Here is a 19473-nt window from a genome sequence, read left to right on the forward strand (position 1 = left end):
GTAAAAATTCTCCGACGTTTGTGCACGCGGTGTGCACACACCTAACTGGAATCGATATGAGCAAGCACTCAAAGAAGAATATATTTTAAAAGACAACTGCCTTTAATGAAGGTCGGATTTTTTTAATTATAAAATGAATATATTAAAAAGCATTTCAAAGTACACCTTCTGCCACCAGCTCTTACGCTGGGGCTTGCTAGAGAGTCCTGGGAAAGCAGCCTTGAAGTTCTCTTCCACAGTGCCTGCACTGCATGAGTCCTCCCTAATGGATGCACTCCCTAATGCTTTTAGAGCCCCTTTATGGCGCACTAATCATCTTACCTGCCCTACAGGGACTGGAGTGGGGTATCTGACATGTTTTCCAAGAGTTTTTGAATGGAGGTGTGTATGCAATTATCAGGAAACATTTATGAATTGACTTGCTATACTCCTAATTAGCCATTTACAAGCATTAAGAGATTTGCATTCACAAATTGAGCACAGCATTATATAAGGCCCTTTAATCAAATATCAACCCACCTTCCAGAGAACTGTGTGTTTGTTAATACATAATATTAATAAAAGTTTGCAAAGTTCTAAAAGCTGAAATTCCCTTTTAACATGCCTGCCATCTCAGTATTGACACAAATAAATTAAGAAAATCTCTATACTTACATTCTTCCATTTATTATCAACAGGTTGCATCAGGTTAGCAGGAGACGTCAGAGGCTGGGCCACAGGTTCCTACAAACAAAAGAATGGCAAAGACGGTAAGCTACTGTATTAAATTAAAAAATATTAATATTAAGTGTAAAACTTACAAATACTTTTTCAACAACATCAAACCATGGCTAGAGTAAAAGAGACACTTCAGGGGTTGGATAAATTTCCAGGGATCTCTTAGCTAAATCAACCCCCGGTGGATCCACCGCCACAGCATCAATCCATGGTAAGTAGAGACAAGCCTTCACTCATTCATTCATTCTCTCTCTCTTTCTCACACACATGCACCACCCAACACATATTTGTATTACTGTTGTTGTCACTTCTTCATACCTCTTTCAATGCGTGTTATTTTAGTTTTTTGACTGGTCTATGCATTTCAGAATCTTTATTTTTCTCTTACATTTCAATTTAATTTTTGAGCAGTGAGTTCTAAAACGCCTAACCTGTCCCAGCTGGAGTAATTATCCCTATGGTAACTTTTTAAAAATATATATCTAAGTTTTTGGTTGCTGCTGGTGGTACACATCTGCACATTATCTTGATATAGTGCACATAAAATTCTTCCCGCACATGGATGGAAAAAATTAGAGGGAACACTGATATAGGGCTGTTGGGTTTTTTTGCAGACTCAAAAATAAATGTACAGTTGCCGCTATTCTTTACTAGACCTAAACAGAATAAAAACAAATAAGGTGCTTTCCATGTTCTTGTCTTTTGCTGTTTTAGTTTCTTTTGCTTTTTTGGTTGCTGCTTTTTTAAGACTTGCTAGCTCATAAGTCTGCTTCTTTGAAAAGTGATATTTGTACATTTGTTAATATTTTTCATAGCAGCAGACTTGCTAGCTAGCTGGGAGGTAGCGAAAAGTGATAACATACAAATATCAATATTCACAACAGACTTACTCAGCCATGGCAAGCTGGGGAACAAATTAAGCCATGGATGAGGAGACCCAGGGCTGTACCTAGTTTATTCTGGGTCCGTACGCAGCCCCCCTGGGCGGGGGGGGGGGGTTGGCTTGGGAGGCAGAAGGAACCGCCCCCCAGCACTCACCAGTGGCGTGGCTGGGGCCAAGTCACTGCACTTCCCACCACTGGTGAGTGCAGGCCTGGCCCTGCTGCAGTGCCCTAAATTTCCTGGTGCCCTACACAGCTGCATACTTTGCGTATGAGGAAGGACAGCCCTGAGGAGATTGGTGTGGAGCCAACAGGGGCCAAAGGTGATGGAGGTGGGTTGGTGAGCCCATGGCCAGCACCCACTGCCACGTGGCTGGACACCACAGCCAGAACCCAAAGTCCAGTGGCCAGAGCCCGGTGACCACTACCACACAGCCAGGGTCGGAACGCATGGCTGAAACCGGGGCTGGAGAATGCAGCAGGGGGCAAGGGCAAATGGAAAGGGGTGGTTAGCCCGCCGTCGCCACCACTGGGTGGCCGGGGCTGGGACTGGGGCTGGATCTGGATCCGGATCCCCGCAGCCAGAACCTGAAACATTTCAGCCAGAGATGGAGCCCGCCACCATGTGGCCATAACCCAGGGCCAGAGGAGGCAGCAGGAGCCAGGGTGGGGTTGAGCTGGGGGACAGAGCCAGGTGATGGCACCAGTCATCCCACCACCCCAGGGCTGAAGCTGGAAACCCAAGTCCCACTGCATCTGACAACGTTGGGAACTCAAATCAGCTGCCTTCTCCTCTGGCATCTGTGGCTCCAGAGGAGGGTAGGAAGGGAGAGGGGATGCCGCTTTGTCCCTGCCCCGCCCCGTCCCCCCATCACCACCTAGGTGGCTGTGGCCACACGAAAATAGAAACACTGTCCTAAGATATGCCTTCCAGTAACCAGACAGTTACATTTACTGTCAAAGCAAGCTTCTTGGGTAGGATGTGTGTATGGATTTTTTGTTTACTTGTTTGTTTTACAATTAATTAGCATTACCATTGTGCTTAGGAGCCCCAGTTAAGGAGCAGAACCCAACTGTGCAAGGCACTGTGACAAAGAACAAAAAATCGTCCCTTCCCCAAAGAGCTTATAATCGAAATATAGGACAAGAGACGACAGATGGATACTGACAGACAGTCCAAGGAAACAGAGAGAGATGCGATATATAGATAGATATCAGAGAGAGAGAGACAGACAGACACAGCCCAACGGACAGAGAGAATATCAACTCCTATCCCCAAAAAGATATAAGTGAATGTGAGTGTTGCAGGGGAAAATATGCTTTTCAAACAGTATTCACACTGTTTAAAACAGAAAAGTAAATCCCTTGACCTTACAGTAATAATGTTATAACTTGTATAAACAAAAAAGCCATTTGGCTGCCTTTATTGTTATCTGAGCAATTCCTCTCAAACTGCTTTCCAACATTCAATTTCTATCCCAACATTACCCCCAAAGCATGCTAAGAGCATTATATAGCCAACTGCATTGAGACAAAATATGACAAGTCTCATTTGCTATGGTCATTTTTAGAACCAAGCAGCTATTAGTAGGTTTGGTTGGCTTGGTTTTTCCCAAATCCTTGGAATTCAAAATGCATCAAAGTAATATTTGAGAATTAGAGAGACAGAGTATAATAGATAAAACTGCAGGTAAATGTCACTTTAAAAAACTGAAGTTGTTAGGAATAGGAGGTTACAGCCACTCCTTGCAGAACACTGTCCCTGGACTTGCATCAGGTGAGCTGATAGTTCCACTGGTGCTACATCAAAGACAAATGTCTACAGGAAGCCTGTGTTCAGCATTGCGTGTTATGCTACCAAATGTAGTAAAGGTCTCGTGTACAGTCAGGTATGAGGAGTCATATAAGCTGATGATGTCATGAGACCATGAACCACAGGAAAAAGTAACGAGTCTGCTCTGAATATGCCCATAAGGTGATGAACACTTGCTGGATGCTAGCGAATTTTTCCTTTAGAAGGAACATCCTGGCTTCTACTGAGTTCAGTACCGCACCTATAAAATATTCTTTGTGAGGGAGTTGGAGACTAAACTATTCCATTTTATTTGCAGCCTCATGAGTGGAACAAGCTTCCAGCAGTGGCAAGGGCTCATATCAAGTCCTGTTTTGTCTTGTTTTTTAAAAGCCATTCATACCTGTGCACATACTTGTATATCTCAATATCTGAGAATAAGATGCCACTGTAACGAGGCATTTGTGAAAATGACTGCTGACAGCCCAAAGGGAACAATCTTGAATTCAAAAGCATCTATCTCCTAAAGAAGAATCTCATTAATCTATACTGCAGGAGTGGCAAACCGCAGCTCACAGAACATATTTGGCAATTTTACAGTTAAAGCGTGGCTCATGGAGCCCCATGCTCCCTCATTTCATTCTCTGCCGAGCAGACTGGGGGAAGAGAGTTCACGGCTTCTGCCCTGCAGCAGAGAAGGGGGGCTAGATCTTCTGCCAGAAATGACGGATGCTGGGAGGGGGGGACCGCAATTTAAAGTTTGCCCCCCCCCCCCAACAGCTTGAGTGAACCTCCCCAGGCACATCCCCTCCTCTTCCATTCACTGGTCCCTCCCTGCAGCTCCCAGGTGTTAGCTTCGCCTGGAGAGGCAGCAGCAAACAGCAGGCAGCTGCAGGAAGGAACCACTGCTTTAGCTCCAGGGGGAGGCAGCAACAAAAGCAGCAGCTCGCCCTGCAGCTCCCAACTGTTTGCCACTGCCTCGCCCCACAGCCACAGCTTCCCTCTTGCCGGCTCCAGCAGCTGCTGTGCAGGGAGGGGGCTTGGCAGCACCATGTGACTGAGCAGGGCCAGCACGCCTTGCTAAAAAATGGGGGGGAGGTGTTATGTGACCTCATTTCACCTTTGGCTTCAGCCCCACGGGGCACGTCTACTGGGACTCAGCCTCGCTCCTGTTGAAGCTCCAAGACCCGACAGGCGCCTCCCATGGGGCTGAAGCCCCGAGCCCCAGCAGGCGCACTCCAGCTCTTGAACTTCTGAAGATTGTCACGTGGGTGTCAGAGGGTCAATATGTTTGACCACCCCTGCTCTAGTGGTTCTTCCTAAAGGTGAGAATCCTGAATTTTGATATCTTTAAATACCTGTTGAGGTTTCTGAAGTCCAGAAAGAGTCTTAGACCATCCACCTTCGTGGGTGATGAGGAAATACCAGGAATTTTGTTCTCAATAGATTAGGAAGACTCCTTTTATGGATTCCCTTGACAGCAGAGAGTCCACCTTCTATAGGAAGACAGTCTCATGAAATGAGTCTTTAAGGAGAAGGGGAGCGAGGAAAAAAGTGAGAGCTAGGACCTGGTGCAGAAGTGACTGGAACATTCATTGTGGGTGATCTCTAAAACTCAGCAATAGAAATCAAGCACCAGGTACTGTAAAAGAATGCCAGATGAAGACTAAGGGAGGGCATAGAAGAAAATGGTTAATATCTCTACTATAACTGTTGTTCTTTGAGATGTGTAGCACATATCTATTCCACTTCAGGTTTGTGCACACCAAGTGCACTGTAGCCGGAGAGTTTTCCTGAGCAGTACCCATCAGGGAAGCATGTGCAACAAGTATCTCCTCATGTGTCCACGTGAGAGAATAAAATGTAGAGCTGCCCTAGCATCCCCTTAGCTCCTTCACACTGAATCCTAACCTACCAGACTTCAAAGCAGAGGAAAGGACAGCAGGGTGTAGAATGGGCACGTACAACACATCTCTAAAAACAGTTACAGTACAGGTATGCACCCAAGTGATTGCACATGTCTATTCTAGAGCTGTCAAGCAATTTAAAAAAATAATTGTGTTGTTAAACAATAGAATACCATTTATTTAAATATTTTTGGATGTTTCCTACATTTTCAAATATATTGATTTCAATTACACAGTATACAAAGTGTACAGCAATCCTTTTATGTTTATTTTTGTTATAAATATTTACACTGTGAAAAACAAAACAAATAGTATTTTTCAGTTCACCTAAGACAAGCACTGTAGCGCAATCTCTTTATCATGAAAGTTGAACTTACAAACGTAGAATTATGTACCAAAAAAACTGTTAAAAAAATAAAATGCAAGACTTCAGAGCCTCCCAAGTCCACTCAGTCCTACTTCTTGTTCAGCCAATTGCTCAAACAAGTTTGTTTACATTTGCAGGAGATAATGCTGCCTGCTTCTTGTTTACAATGTCACCTGAAAGTCAGAACAGGCGTTCACATGGCACTGTTGTAGCTGGCATCACAAGATATTTACGTGCCAGATGCACTAAAATTCATATGTCCCTTCATGCTTCAACCACGATTCCAGAGGACATACATCTATGCTAATGATCATAGAATCATAGGACTGGAAGGGACCTTGAGAGGTCATCTAGTTGAGTTCCCTGCCCTCATGGCAGGACTAAGTATTATCTAGACCACGGGTTCTGCTCGGTAACGATCCGAAGCAGTGCGGACCAAGTATGTTCATTTTCATCATCATGAGTCAGATGCCACCAGCAGAAGGTTGATTTTCTCTTTTGGTGGTTTGGGTTCTGTAGTTTCCGCATCAGAGTATTGCTCTTTTAAGATTCTGAAAGCATGCTCCACACCTTGCCTCTCTCAGATTTTGGAAGGCACTTCAGATTCTTAAACTCTGAGTTGAGTAGTGTAGCTATCTTAACGGTTAACTTTTTAAATAATATTTACATTCCTAATCTGCAGTGAAAGTGTTCTTAAAACAACATGTGCAAGGCCATCATCCAAGACTGCTATAACATAAAATATATGGCAGAATTTCCATAAAACAGAACAGGAGACATACAATTCTCCCCCCAGGAGTTCAGTCTTAAAATTAATTAATGCAATGTTTTCTTTTTTAAAACAAGCATCATCAGCATGGAAGCATGTCCTCTGGAACGGTGGCCGAAGCATGCAGCGGCATATGAATGTTTAGCATATCTGGCATGTAAATACCTTGCAATGCTGATTACAAAAGCGCCATGTGAATGCCCATTCTCACTTGCAGGTGACATTATAAATAAGAAGTGGGCAGCATTATCTCCCATGAATGTAAACAATCTTGTTTGTTTTACCAGTTGGCTGAACAAGAAGTAGGATCGAGTGGAATTGTAGGCTCTAAAGTTTTACACTGCTTTGTTTTTGAGTGCAGTTCCATAACCCAAAAAATATATATATATACACACACTCACACGTAAGTTGCACTTTCACGATAAAGAAACTGCACTACAGTACTTGTATGAGGTAAAGTGAAAAACACTTTCTTTTATCATTTTTACTGTGCAAATTTTTGTTATTTTTTATTAAGTGAGCACTGCACCCTTTGTATTCTGTGTTGTAATTGAAATCAATATATTTGAGAATGTAGAGAAACATCCAAAATATTTAATAAATTTCAATTGGTATTCTAATGTTTAACAGTGCCAGTAAAATGGCAATTAATCACGGGTTTTTTTGAGTTAATTGCGTGAGTTAACCATGATTAATCGACAGCCCTATTTCATTTTGAATGCAAAAATTCCAGAAAGACTATCTGTCAGGAGGCTGTCAAGCTGATCTGCCCCTCCTCTCTCCCCTCCCCCTCAGGTAAAACATTGCTGTCATATTGTCTGTAAGTACTTGAACATACTTGCCCTTTCTCTGGTTGAGAAAAATCTGGCAGAAAAACTCTGAAAATTGCCCTCAATTATACAACATTGATGTGTATGGTTTGTTTGCCCACAGATCCTGAGCTTGCAAGAGATACGGATGTGCACCTCAGCCCAAGGAAGATGTGTCCATGACCGGAGTCATAGTAGGAAGGGAAGAGGAGGAGACAAAGAGACGTCGAACTGGACTCTCCACTAGTTCAAGGAAGATGGCACACTTGCAGGTCTGTGAATTAATGCGTCCAGAGGGTGAGTTAATGGACAGGAGATGAATTTTAACCAGCCTTAAAGACATCTCAGGTATAGCTTGGCATGCTGAGTCACCTACATGCAAGCAGCCACATGTCCTAAAAGTTGCACCCAGTTTCTCATCATTGTTTGTGGATAAGGGTGGAGGAAACTGCATAATTCCAGGATCACTTGAAAGCTGACTTGACGAAGGTATGCCACTGTTGATGCTGAATCTAGCAATGCTTTGATAAACTCGGTTCTCTGCACCAGAAAGAGACTGCATAATCAGGCCCAGAAGGTCAAATAGAATCTGAATTGCTCTGATGCCTTCTGTTGTCTGGAATGCCACCAAATAAGCCAGTCATCCAAACAGAGGTATGGCTGAATAGCAATTCTGTGAAGAAGGGCAGCTACTCCAGCCATGCATTTGATAAACACTCTGGGAACTGATGACAGACCAAAGGGGAGAAACCTCCTCTAGTGTGATGAATGGCCACACAAAAGCAGGCATCTGGAGGAAGAGAGCAGCATACCAATCTTCAAGATTGGGTGATGGGATGAAGGAATACAAGGATATTGTACAAAACTCTCTTATGTATTTGTTTAAGTTTTGTAGGTCTAAGGTGGGCCTTAGCCAGCATCCCCCCGCCCACCCACCCCACACACACACTTTCATTTCTGTGTAAGGAAACATCTCAAATAAAAATCTCTCCTCCAATACAGTGGGGGAGAACCACTAATATGAGAAGGATCCTGGTGAGGGACAGTGAAGGGGAATGGGAAGCAGATCTAGTTTTTTGCTGTAACATGTAGCCCAGTTCCACAGTGCTTAGAACACATTTGTTGGTAGTGATGGCTTTCCAGGCACCCAGGAAATCAGATAGTCTGTTTCCAAATGGAGGTGAAGAAAAAGAAGATCCCCGATAATGAACATGTTGCTCTCGACTGAGCACTGCTTTGATGTAGTAGGGTGCTGTTCCAAGGTTGAGATATGTGCTTCCTTCCAAATATGTCCAGCTATCTTTGAGGGTAACCGGATTGCCTCTGATTGCTGGAGAGGGGAGCTCAGAGTGTCTCCAGTCATATTGTGGATGTCTGGCAGATAAATTGCTGAAATTTTTATCTGATAGAGAATGAACCAGTTCCACAGTAAAAACAAACAATCATCAGATGCATGGAGTGAAAAATACAGTAAGCAGTATATATATTACAGTACATGAAAAGATGGGAGTTGCCTGACCAAGTAGCGGGGTCACTGCTAATGATGCCAATTTAATCCAGGGTCTAGAACAAGCCTGACAGTTTCTTTCATTAACTGCATCCACTCCCAGAAAATTAGGAGTGGGATGGGAGAAAAAATGCTCTATCCCCTTGGCCAAAATGTAGTATTTTTTAACTGTCAGTTTGCAGGGTTTGCCATAAGGTGCATGTAGTTGATAACAGTGCCTCTTCAATCAGCAGGGCAATTTTTATCTGGGAGCTGATATTTAAAATGTCTATTAGGGAATGCTGAGACTCCTGAACCTCTTCTAATGGGGTCTGGAAGGATTCCACCAGACGTTTCTTTTCCTGGGAAGCCCTGAAGTCAACAGTGTAAGACAGTGGTGGTGGCATTGCCATCTCGTCTTGGAGGGAGGAGTACTTGGCTGATGGAGGCAAGCTTACATCAATCTGTGGCTCTTGGTCCTCTTGTGCCTCTCTTACTGCCAAGGGAGTATGTGGTGCCAGAGAATGGTCTGTTGGAGCCTGTGCATGATTATACAATGCCAATGGGTGTTAGGGTTTCTTTCTAGCTAGCACCTTGTAAAACTATTTACCAAAGTGCTCTCAGGGGTTCCAGGAAGACCCTGGAGTAAGGGAAGGTCCCCAATTTAGGTCTAGGGCACTTGGAAGGCTCCAGAAGGTTCACTTCAGTAAATGGACTCCTAAGGATGTGATGGTATGGTACAGAGGGAGAGCCCTGTACCGAGACCTCAGAGTCACAAGTATCATCCCCTGGGCTAAAAGGGGGGGTCCCAGGCATCGGTGCCAGTACCGAGGGTTGAACGTATGACACAGACTCTGGCTACTGCTGTCAGATCAGTACTACAGAGGGGGGCTCTAGTAGACCACTTTAGCAGAGGAGAGACCGGTTTATTCGAAACAAGAAGATACTGTGGGAAAAGGAATGTGGAGGGTGGTGGAGGGCAATGATAGCCTATGGTCAGAGACTAAATCAGTGATGGAGATGGGAAAATGGATAGGTGCCAATTGCCAAGGAGACTTTGGTGCATGAAGTGCCAAAAAGCTGATAAAGGAGTTTAAACAAGGCAATGGTGCCAGAGCATGGAGAGAAGACCTATGAAAGCTAAAACGTGCTATGATAGAAGCCACACTGTGAGCAGAAGACGTGTCTGCACAAGATTTCTTATGTGGTACTGACACCTCAATTTCCATTTCAGTTGGAGCCTCAGCAGTACTCCTCAAGGGACGCAACATCTCCCAGAAATGAGATTTACAGGGTGACCAATCCTCCTTGTTTCCCTGATAGATGAGAGAGGCTTCTTCCTTTATGAGGTCTCAGCCTCTGGGGCTGCTGTCAGGGTTGAAGCAGTAATTGAGGCAGCACAGGATGTTGAGGCGGATGTATTCAGGAAAGCACACCCCGTGGAGCTAGGGAGTATTACATTAATAGAAGTTTCAACCTAGCCTTTCTGTCCTTCCTAGACTGGTCTTTAAACCATAAGAGACCCCCAGAAACTTTTGAACAAACCGTGAAATCTTTCTCTAGAGTCTGGATCTTGACTATACCCTGACCAAGAAATTTGGATCTTCACAAAAAAAATAATTGACTACCACTGGTGTAAGGTGTTGACCATCCTCCCAAACAGATCTTAAATTTTTTTGAAATTGCTTAGAGCCGACATTGCAACCAAACCAATATTCTTATTGAAGGAAGAAGCATCCACTGTGTCCCCAGTCGGGCAGTCCTCTTTTTTTGTGGGCCTCAGCATCTCACACATCAATATACTGGATGCTGAGTGGAGGTGGTGTTGGGTCCTGGGGCAGAGAGACAAAGGTCTGGCCTGGTGCAAGGTGAAATAGAAACTGATGGGAAAACTCCTGAAGTCTGAGGGTCTATTGGAATAAGATTAGACTTCACACGATGAGACTTCAGTGCTGTGGGCAGAACCTAAAAAGACGCTTGGATGCAGGGTCACATTTGTAACTACACAGACCTCTGCATCAAGTCCTTCAAGGAGCCCAGTATCTGAGAAGGGCTAAGAAAGAGGTTGAATGTTCCCATGTCTTCAAGTAGAGAGTGGCATAGGGAATTCTCGAAGCCCCCTTGATGGTACTCTGTACCATTCATGCAAAGGTGTGAACCTACACTGTGGGCTAGTAAGAGGACCAGGGTTTGACAACAAGGCATGCAGAGAAGAGGCCAGAATCGGCACTGGAGTCTGGTGCTTATGCACAATGACATAGAGAGGGTGCAAAGCATTCTCAGAAGGGAAAACCCTTGGCAAATAAGCACCAACAGGCTAGATATGCTGTTCTGGTGCCAATAATAGTAGGAAATGAACTGCAAAGACCAGCACACGGGGCTCCTGCACCAGACCAGGTGCGGAAGTGTGGTGGTACTCCTTTTTCTTTTTCAAGGCTCCTCACAGTCAAAGTGTCACAGTCACAATAAAAATCCCATCCCTCCCCACATGGGGTTCCCCGGGTAAGCACCAGAGTTGTATATTGCTAACACTTATATAGGGAAAGGATCTTGGGACAGTCAAAGGCATGAGTAAGGAGCGAAAAATTCCTTTGCAGGTTGCAAGAGGCCAAGGAGGAGGAAGGGAGAAAGGAACAGGTTAACTCAACGATTCAGTTAGGCTCAAAGATAAGGAACCAAACTGCAGCCCAAGGCCAACACACACAAACAAGTTCCCTGCTGCCTGATAACCTGAAGCCCCAGGCAGATTGGTAACATAAATCTGTCACAAAAGTACTTGCAGTTTTCCTTCCTTTTGGAAGGGGGTCCTTTAGCAATCTCAGCCACAGTTGAAGAGTCTATGCCAATACCCTAAGGGAGAATTTGATGCCAGAATAGCCAGGGAAGTCTCCTTGGCAGTAACTCCAGCGGTTGGGACAGGAGTAGGTGCCAAATTAATCACTAGAGTAAAGGTAAGCAGGTACTGAGGTTGGCTTAGACACCGGGATCTTGTCAGATGGCAATCATGTTTAGTAGCTTAGGTCTTGCTCTTGGGTTGAAGAGATCCACTAATTGAACCCTTGATAGCGCTGGCGCCAATGCAGATAACTGCCTCTTAGGCACAGAAGTGGGTCATTCCGGACAAAGTGCAGACCCAAGGGTAGTTTGCCCACCTTCAGTCCTTTGAAGGCAAAGGGGCATGAAGCCTTAACTGCTGTTCCTGTTGACTCCTGGACAAAAATCTTACACACTGTAGACTGTGAAGGGGATCACAGGCTGCCCAGGTATACTGGGCACCAGATGCATACATCCAACTCCAGAGCAGATGCTGGGCATGACATGCCCTTTTAAAAAAAAAAACAATTTTGGGTCCCAATGCAGAAGATTCCCAAGTGCTCTGAGGGAATAAGGAGATTTACTCCTTTTTCCTTCTAATTAACACAGATTAAACTATTCTATAGTAACTGTATACATTAAAAACCGAGAAAAACATATATATAACAAATTGGTCAGCTACCTAAAATTTAGGAGTAGCTCCTAGACATGAATAAGGTCACTTCCGTGATGGCAGAGAAGAAACTAGGACAGTTGGGAGGAGTTTGAACTCCTATATACAGACTCAGGTATCTGAACTAAGACACCTCATGCATATACCCAATGAAAACTGTTCTGAAAGAGAGTTGCATATATTTGCTTATGGAAGTGCAACCCGACGAGTGGGAATACAGAGGCTCTTGAAGAAGAGTCCCTCTTATCCGACTCAACAGCAAATGTCAGCAACAACAATCTTAAAGAGAGGGTCTCAGAAAATGCAGTTAAGCAGAATGTATCAAATACAACAATGATATTTGAAAGAAAGTCTTATTCAGTTATTTTCAGGGGTTGTCAAATCAAAGAAATGTAGGGTTGGAAGGGACAGTAAAAGGTCACGTAGTCCATCAAGTCATATTGAAGCAGAACCAAATATACCTAGACCACCCTTGGCAGGTGTTTGTATAACCTGTTCCTAAAACCATACAATGAAGAGGATTCCATAGCCATCCTCAGTAACCTATTCTAGTAATTAACAATCCTTATAGTTCGAAAGTTTTTCTTGATACCTAACCTAAATCTCCCTTGCTGCAGACTAAGCTGTTCTATTTTCTTGTTCTATCTTCAGCAGACGTAGAGAACAACTGATCACCATCCCTTTTGTTACAGCCTTTAACATATGTGAAGTCTGCTATCAGGTCTCCTGTTAGTTGTCGTCTTTTAAAAACTAAAACATAGCTTTTTTTTTTTTTTTTAATATATAAACCTTTGCTCCTTTTATCATTTTTTGTTACTCTCCTCTGGATATTCTCCATCTATCCATATTTTTCCTGAAGTGTGGTGCCCAAAACTGGACACAATACTCCAGCTGCATCCTCAACAGTATCAAGTAGAGAGAGACAACTACTTCCCATGTGTTGTGTTACAAAAAAAAGGCTAATATTCTAGAGGTTAATACATCCAAGAATATTAGCTGTTTTTGTAACTACATCATATCGTTGGCTCTTATTCAGTTTGTGATTCACTAAAACCCCCAGATCCTTTTCAGCAGTACTACTGCCTAGCTAGTTATTTCCCATTTTTATTTGTGCATTTGATCTTTCCTTCTGAAGTGTAATACTCTGCACTTCTCTTTACTGAATTTCATTTTGTCAAGCTTCTTTTGAATTCTAATCCAGTACTCCAAAAAACTTTCAACACCCTTCCAGCTTGGTGTCATTCATAATTTTTTAAAGCATACTCTCCACTTCCTCATCCAAGTCATTAATGAAACTCTTAAATAGTACCAGATCAGAACAGATCACTGAAGAGCGCCCTAGACATATCCCCCCAGTTTGACAGCAGACCATTGATGACTATTCTTTGAGCCATAACTGATGTCTATCATAAGAGGAGAATATGAGGGGCTTGATTTGCAAAAGTGTTGCACACCCAGAATTCCAACTGAAGTTAATGATACTCAGCAAATTTGAAAAAATCAGGCCTGAAAGTTATTGGACCACAGGGTGGAAGGGGTTGCAAAAAGATATAGCTGTTTTCCCCTATGAAATAAAAGGGAGTTCATTTGGTAAGACATCTTCAGTACTTCTATGCTCCATCATTCATCTTTAACACATTTTCCTACTGCATGCACCGACTCTTCGTAAACTTGAATTTTCTCACACTATTCTGTACAAACATAGCTAGTTCTTTTAAGGCCTCAGAAGAAACACACAAGAAATACATGAAGAGTTCTAATACCATCTGAAGGAGAATCATATCTATTAAAAATATCCAATTTTATTACATTTTTGAAGTCACTAGCATAGCATAGGAAATAAGTTAAGTTTACCGTTATAACATGAGATGCTTCTGTAGTAGTGCTTGCTGAGTTCTGTGGACCACTCATATGCATCTTGCTGATGTGAGTATTTAAGCTGCCTAAACTTTTGAAAACACAGCTACATTCTGTACAGTTATAGGTAGGGCCATTCTTCACCTTAAGGAATAAAAAAAAACAAAACGTTTTTTTCCCCAAGACTTTTCAGTTGTAATTTTTTCTTTATTTATAAACACAATAAATATACTATAGTCTTAGACAACTTTCTTTTAAATGAGCTATTTCTTCCATGCTATTTACCTCCAGCTAACACACCAATTGAGTATCACGTTTTGGACCAAGGCCGCCACCATTTAGTGACATGACCATCATCTGTTGTCATGGGGAGCTTTTGTGGAACTTCAGGGTACGTCTACCCAGTAAAGAAAAATCCATGACTGGCATGTACCGACTGACCTGGGCACGTAAGGCGTGGGCTGCGGGGCTCTGGGACCCACCCACCCTGCAGGGTTCTAGAACTTGGGCTCCAGCCCGAGGCCAGAAATCTACACAGCAACGAAACAGCCCTGAAGCCCAAGCCCCGTGAGCCCAAATCAGATGGTACAGGCCAGCTGCGAGTTGTTCTCTGCTGTATAGACATACCCACAGAGAGTAAATTAATATGAAAAAGAAAAATGCCCTTGGCCAGTGGTTTTCCAGCTTTTTTCAACTCCATCTCATCCATGCATTTATACAGAAACAAAAATCCAATAAGGCAGTTTACAAATAAGAACAAGGTTCCTAACTGAAGAGGATAACCCAAGTAATGTACAGATGAAAGACTGGAAATGAAAAGCAACAAAAGCAAGTGAGTTAGTGGTGATGCTTAAAGAATACATCTTGTTCATTTGCTTTTTTGCATTAGGTTTTGTTTTGGATTTCTTGTTTAAAGTTTTTTGTATTAGGTTTAGACTTTGGGGTAGTTTCTGTGTAGACCTTTTTCAAATTGTGCGTTCATCAAGGAATGGAAGATGGAGGTAGGGTGGACTTGGTTAGAGACAAATAGGGTTGCATGGAAGAAAGCACAAAGACTAAAATGAAAAGAACACAGGAAGGCGGGGGCAAGAAAATGTAATCTTGTAGCTTGAACAGAGGAAGTAAAGACAAGATAAGAAAAGTAGGCAAGAGCTTGTAAAGGATTTTGAAGGCAGGGACAAAAAAATTGATAATTAAAGTCAGAAGAAGCCACTAAAGGGATTTGTAAAGAAGTTAAACGTGGCTGGAATGGTGGGTGAGGTAGATGTTCAGGTAGCAAGATTTGTACATATTGAAGGGGAGCAGGTCAAAATAAGGGAGGCCAAAAGAGAAGGAGGTTGCAGTAGTTGAAGCAAAAGACCAAAAAAATAAGGACAGACAAAAATTTTAGCAGAGGAAAAGGAAGGATTTTTGAAGAGGATGTAAAGAAAAATGTTGATGGGCTATAGCAACAATAGTGACATGGTAGGAAGAAAGGAAAGAATGAGCTATCCAAATTATCCCAATGTTGCAAGTCTGTAAAAGAGTATGGAATGCATGACTGCCAACACAGTAAAGCAGAGGGATGAAGTTCTGCTTTTCTCATGTTGAGCCAGAGCTGGTAGCAAGATATTCAAGAAGAGGTATCAGAGAGAATAAGAAATACAAATACTAAATGGAGGAAGTAAGACTCATGAGCCATCATAGTAGAGTTGGTAGTTCGAGGGTCTCAAACTTTTTTACTGGCAACTCCTTTCACACAGCAAGCCTCTGAGTGGGACCCCCCAAATAAATTAAACACACTTTTTAATATATTTAACACCATTATAAATGCTGGGGGCAAGCGGGGTTTGGGGTGGAAGTAGACAGATTGCCACCCCCCATGTAAAAACCTCGCGACCCCCTCAGGGGTCCCGATCCCCAGTTTGAGAACCCCTGTGGTAGTTGAAGCAATGTGATCTGAGACTGGTCAAAGAGAGCGTGGAAGAAAAATAGGAGGGGCAAGTATACATTCTTGAGAAAATACCAGAGAATGTGAGAAAGAGAAAGTGAAGGATCTACCAAAGACGACACTAGAGGCAAGATCAGAACAAGGAGTGCATAGCATGACAAGGCCTTTGGAAGAAAACGTTTCTAGGAGAGCATGATCAAATGATAGATCTTAGAATTCGGAATAGGGAAAAAAAAATCAATAAATGGGAATGTTTTAGGAGGATCCCACAATAGCCTGATGCTATTGAAGAAACTCATTGCTAAAAAAGTTTTTACAGATGAAGTGGTAAATAATGAGGACCAGTCACAGAGATAGATCTGAATAACTTGACAAGTGGGGCAGAAATAAAATTGCACGTTAATACAGCTAAATACAACATCATATATCAAACAACATAGAATGGTATGCCATATTTGTTTGATGGGGAACTGTATCCCAGAAAGCAGTAACTCTAAAGAGAACTTAGGGGACATGGTAGATAGTCAAACAAACATGAGCTCCCAATGTAGTACTGTAGATAAAAGGGTTAACACAATTCTCAGATGTTCAAATAGAAGAATAACAGTAGAAACTGAGAGGTGATACTATTTTGGCATTGGTGAGACAACTACTGTACTGGAGTGCCGTATCCACTGTTTTGCAGTCCATAGTAACACTTGCCACTTTTGTAAAAAAAAGGCAGAAGAGTGATTTGAGGTCTGAAAAACACACCTTAATGAGAGACTTAAAAGGCTTAATCTAGTTAGGTTATTTACACAAAGGTGACCAATGGCTTCTTTAACAATTTAACTACTCGATCATAAGCCAGTTCGTTTATAAGCCGACCACCCCGACCCCCAATGGATAAGTAAAAATGGAAAACATTTCTGATCCGTTCTTAAACCAACTCTATAATTCAGGAGTCAGCAAACTTTGGCTCCCGGGCCATCAGAATAAGCCGCCGGTAGGCCGAGATGGTTTGTTTACCTCCAGCGTCCACAAGCACGGAGGTAAACCTATGTAAACAAAGTGTCCCGGGACAGCAACTGGTGAGGAAATTTTTGGGGGGGGAGAAGCTGGGGGTCAGGCAAGTAACCCCTGTGACCAACTCCCACATGACCCCACTCCTAGCCCAGGACCACCACCACTCTCCCCATCCCATCCCTTCTCACCTTATCTGTGGTGGGCCAGGAAGGATGTCTCTGGCCTGGCTGGAGCTACTCCAGCAGGCTGGGCAGCATAGCCGCAGCCTGCTTTGGTGAGTCAGACCAGGTGGCGCGGCCGCAGCATATTCCAGCGGCCTGAGCCGGGTAGCATGGCTGCAGCACGCTCCGGCAGGCTGGGCAGCGCTGCCACAGCCTACTCTGGGGGGCAAGGCCAAGGGGCACAGCTGCAGCCTGCCAGCCCCGGAGCTGCAGCTGCTTCGAAGGCTAGGGGGAGAGCAGCATGGCCAGAAGCAGAGAGACTCTGGCCCCATCTCTTCCCTTCTGGCTCTGCTGGTTGTGCTACCTCTCCTTGCTCCCTCTGTTGCAGGGAGGGCTGTATTCCACCTCTCCCTCTCTATACCCGTTCATAAGCCGACCCCCTTCTCTGGTGCTTCCCTTTTTCACTAAAAAAAAAATTCAGCTTATAAACAAGTATATACTGTATATCAGTCTTGAAACACATACAGTTCCATCTATGCAACTTCCCAGCATAGATGCAGCTATCCCGGTATAACAGCGCTTCTGTTGTTACAGCTTATCTCCCTGAGTTTACCAAAATAAGCTACAATGATATAGCCACTTTTATACCAGAACAGATAACTGAGTCCACACTAGGGAGTTGCACAGAATTATATCTGTTTCAAAACTGATATAGTTAAATTGGTTCAAAACCTGTGTGCAGACAAACCCTAAATCAAAGTCTACAAGTAGCTAAATATGCAGAAGTCTAGCAGACAAATTGAAAACACGATCCATTAGCTGGAAGCTAGAAAAATTCAACTGGCATAAATTTTTAAACAACCAGGGTAATACACCATTGGAATAGTTGGACAGATTCTCCATCACCTGAAGCCTTTAAACCAAGATCAAGTTTCTTTCTAAAAAGATATGTTCAACCACAAGTTGCTGGGATCAATGCAGAAACTTCTGGATAAAGTCGTATAGCCAGTATTATGCAGAAAGTCAGACTACATGATTATAACATCCTTTTTGAATTTAAGATCTCTGAATATATGTGTCAGGAGACCATAAAGAAAAAAGTCAGAATGAGTTTGTATCTTCCATGAGAGTTTATTTTGCTCCAACTGTAACCCAGAAAGTCCCTTCTAATAGCTATCACTTATTTCCTGGTATTGATGAGCAGAGAGGTATTGTCTGGGTTTGAAATCTCTGCCTGGTTGTCTTATCTTATAGTTTGGAAAAGCTGCCGGTTATATCTTTACCCATTTGTATTTTCAATTATATGAAAGGCAGCTAGAGCCAAAGTTAGTTTAAAAAAAATACAAATTGTAATAAATACAATTATCTTAAATTATTCAGCTGATACATTATTAACTAATATACTTGAAAGATAAAGAGTAAATAAATCCTCTGCTACTAATAAAAAAAATGTTAACTCAGATTAATGATTTTAGCAAGTCTAAATTACTATATCAAATTGAGCAAAACTGATCAGTAATCTCTGTTTCATCATATAATCCATGTTGGGTGCAGGCAACAAGGTACAACATTGGAACACGATGTAATATAAATACGGTAGTGCACCTATTGGGTTTCTGGGAAGTGGGCGGGCAGAAGCCCGCCCACCGCTAACAGATTCCACCCCCCCACCCAAGCCTATGGGGAGGATCCACAGGACCACAAAAACCCAACTGAGTTCGGGGGACAACTAATAAAAGAAGAGGGACAGGAGTGCGGTCAAAGGGTCAAAAAGAGGTAGCCTGACGGGGACACCGATAAATAGGGTAGTGTAGCGTGGTGGTTACCCACTCCTGCCCTGAGAGGCTTAGAATAGCCCAGCAGAGGGCTGTGGCTAGGGTAAGCAGCTCCCAGGCTGACTGGGGAAGTAGGCACAGCTGAGAGCCATGCCCCAAACAGACCACAGCTGGCCCCTATAAAAAGGCTTTGAGCCAGGAGCACAAACAGTCTCTCTCTGCCTTCAGAGAGAGAGGGGCCTAGCTGCTGGTAAGCTCAGGGTGCCTAGTGTGAGGCAGGGCTTGGGAAAGGCCAGAGGGGCTGGGGAGCTCCAGGCTGGCAACTCCCCAGGCTGCAGGGTCTTGTCCAAGGCCCCACAGAGGCACTGGGTTGCAGAGAGAGGCAGTAGGTCCAGACCCAACCTTGACTACGATGAGTGGCTGACACTGCAGTCTGCCCCAGGACACGGGGGCAAGTTCGTGACTGGCAGTAGCCTATGACTGAGGCGAGGTAGGGATAGGGGGTGAGGGTTCCCCTGGGTGGGGAGATC

The 19473-nt window shown here is 43.5% G+C and overlaps 1 protein-coding gene across 13 annotated transcripts in view; it reads right to left on the reverse strand.

Annotated features, from left to right (window-relative positions):
* ZNF236 (zinc finger protein 236) overlaps positions 1-19473 on the reverse strand; it is a 192479-nt gene that overhangs the window by 145334 nt on the left and 27672 nt on the right. For all 13 annotated transcript variants that reach the window (XM_050941761.1, XM_050941762.1, XM_050941767.1 and 10 more), the window contains 2 exons: positions 14070-14216; positions 655-723 (listed from right to left, as the gene is read on the reverse strand). In XM_050941761.1, coding sequence (XP_050797718.1) covers positions 655-723; positions 14070-14216 — 216 coding nt within the window. The remainder of the gene's footprint in view (positions 1-654; positions 724-14069; positions 14217-19473) is intronic.

This window comes from Gopherus flavomarginatus, chromosome 2, assembly GCF_025201925.1.
Source record: "Gopherus flavomarginatus isolate rGopFla2 chromosome 2, rGopFla2.mat.asm, whole genome shotgun sequence".
Lineage (NCBI taxonomy): Eukaryota > Metazoa > Chordata > Testudines > Testudinidae > Gopherus > Gopherus flavomarginatus.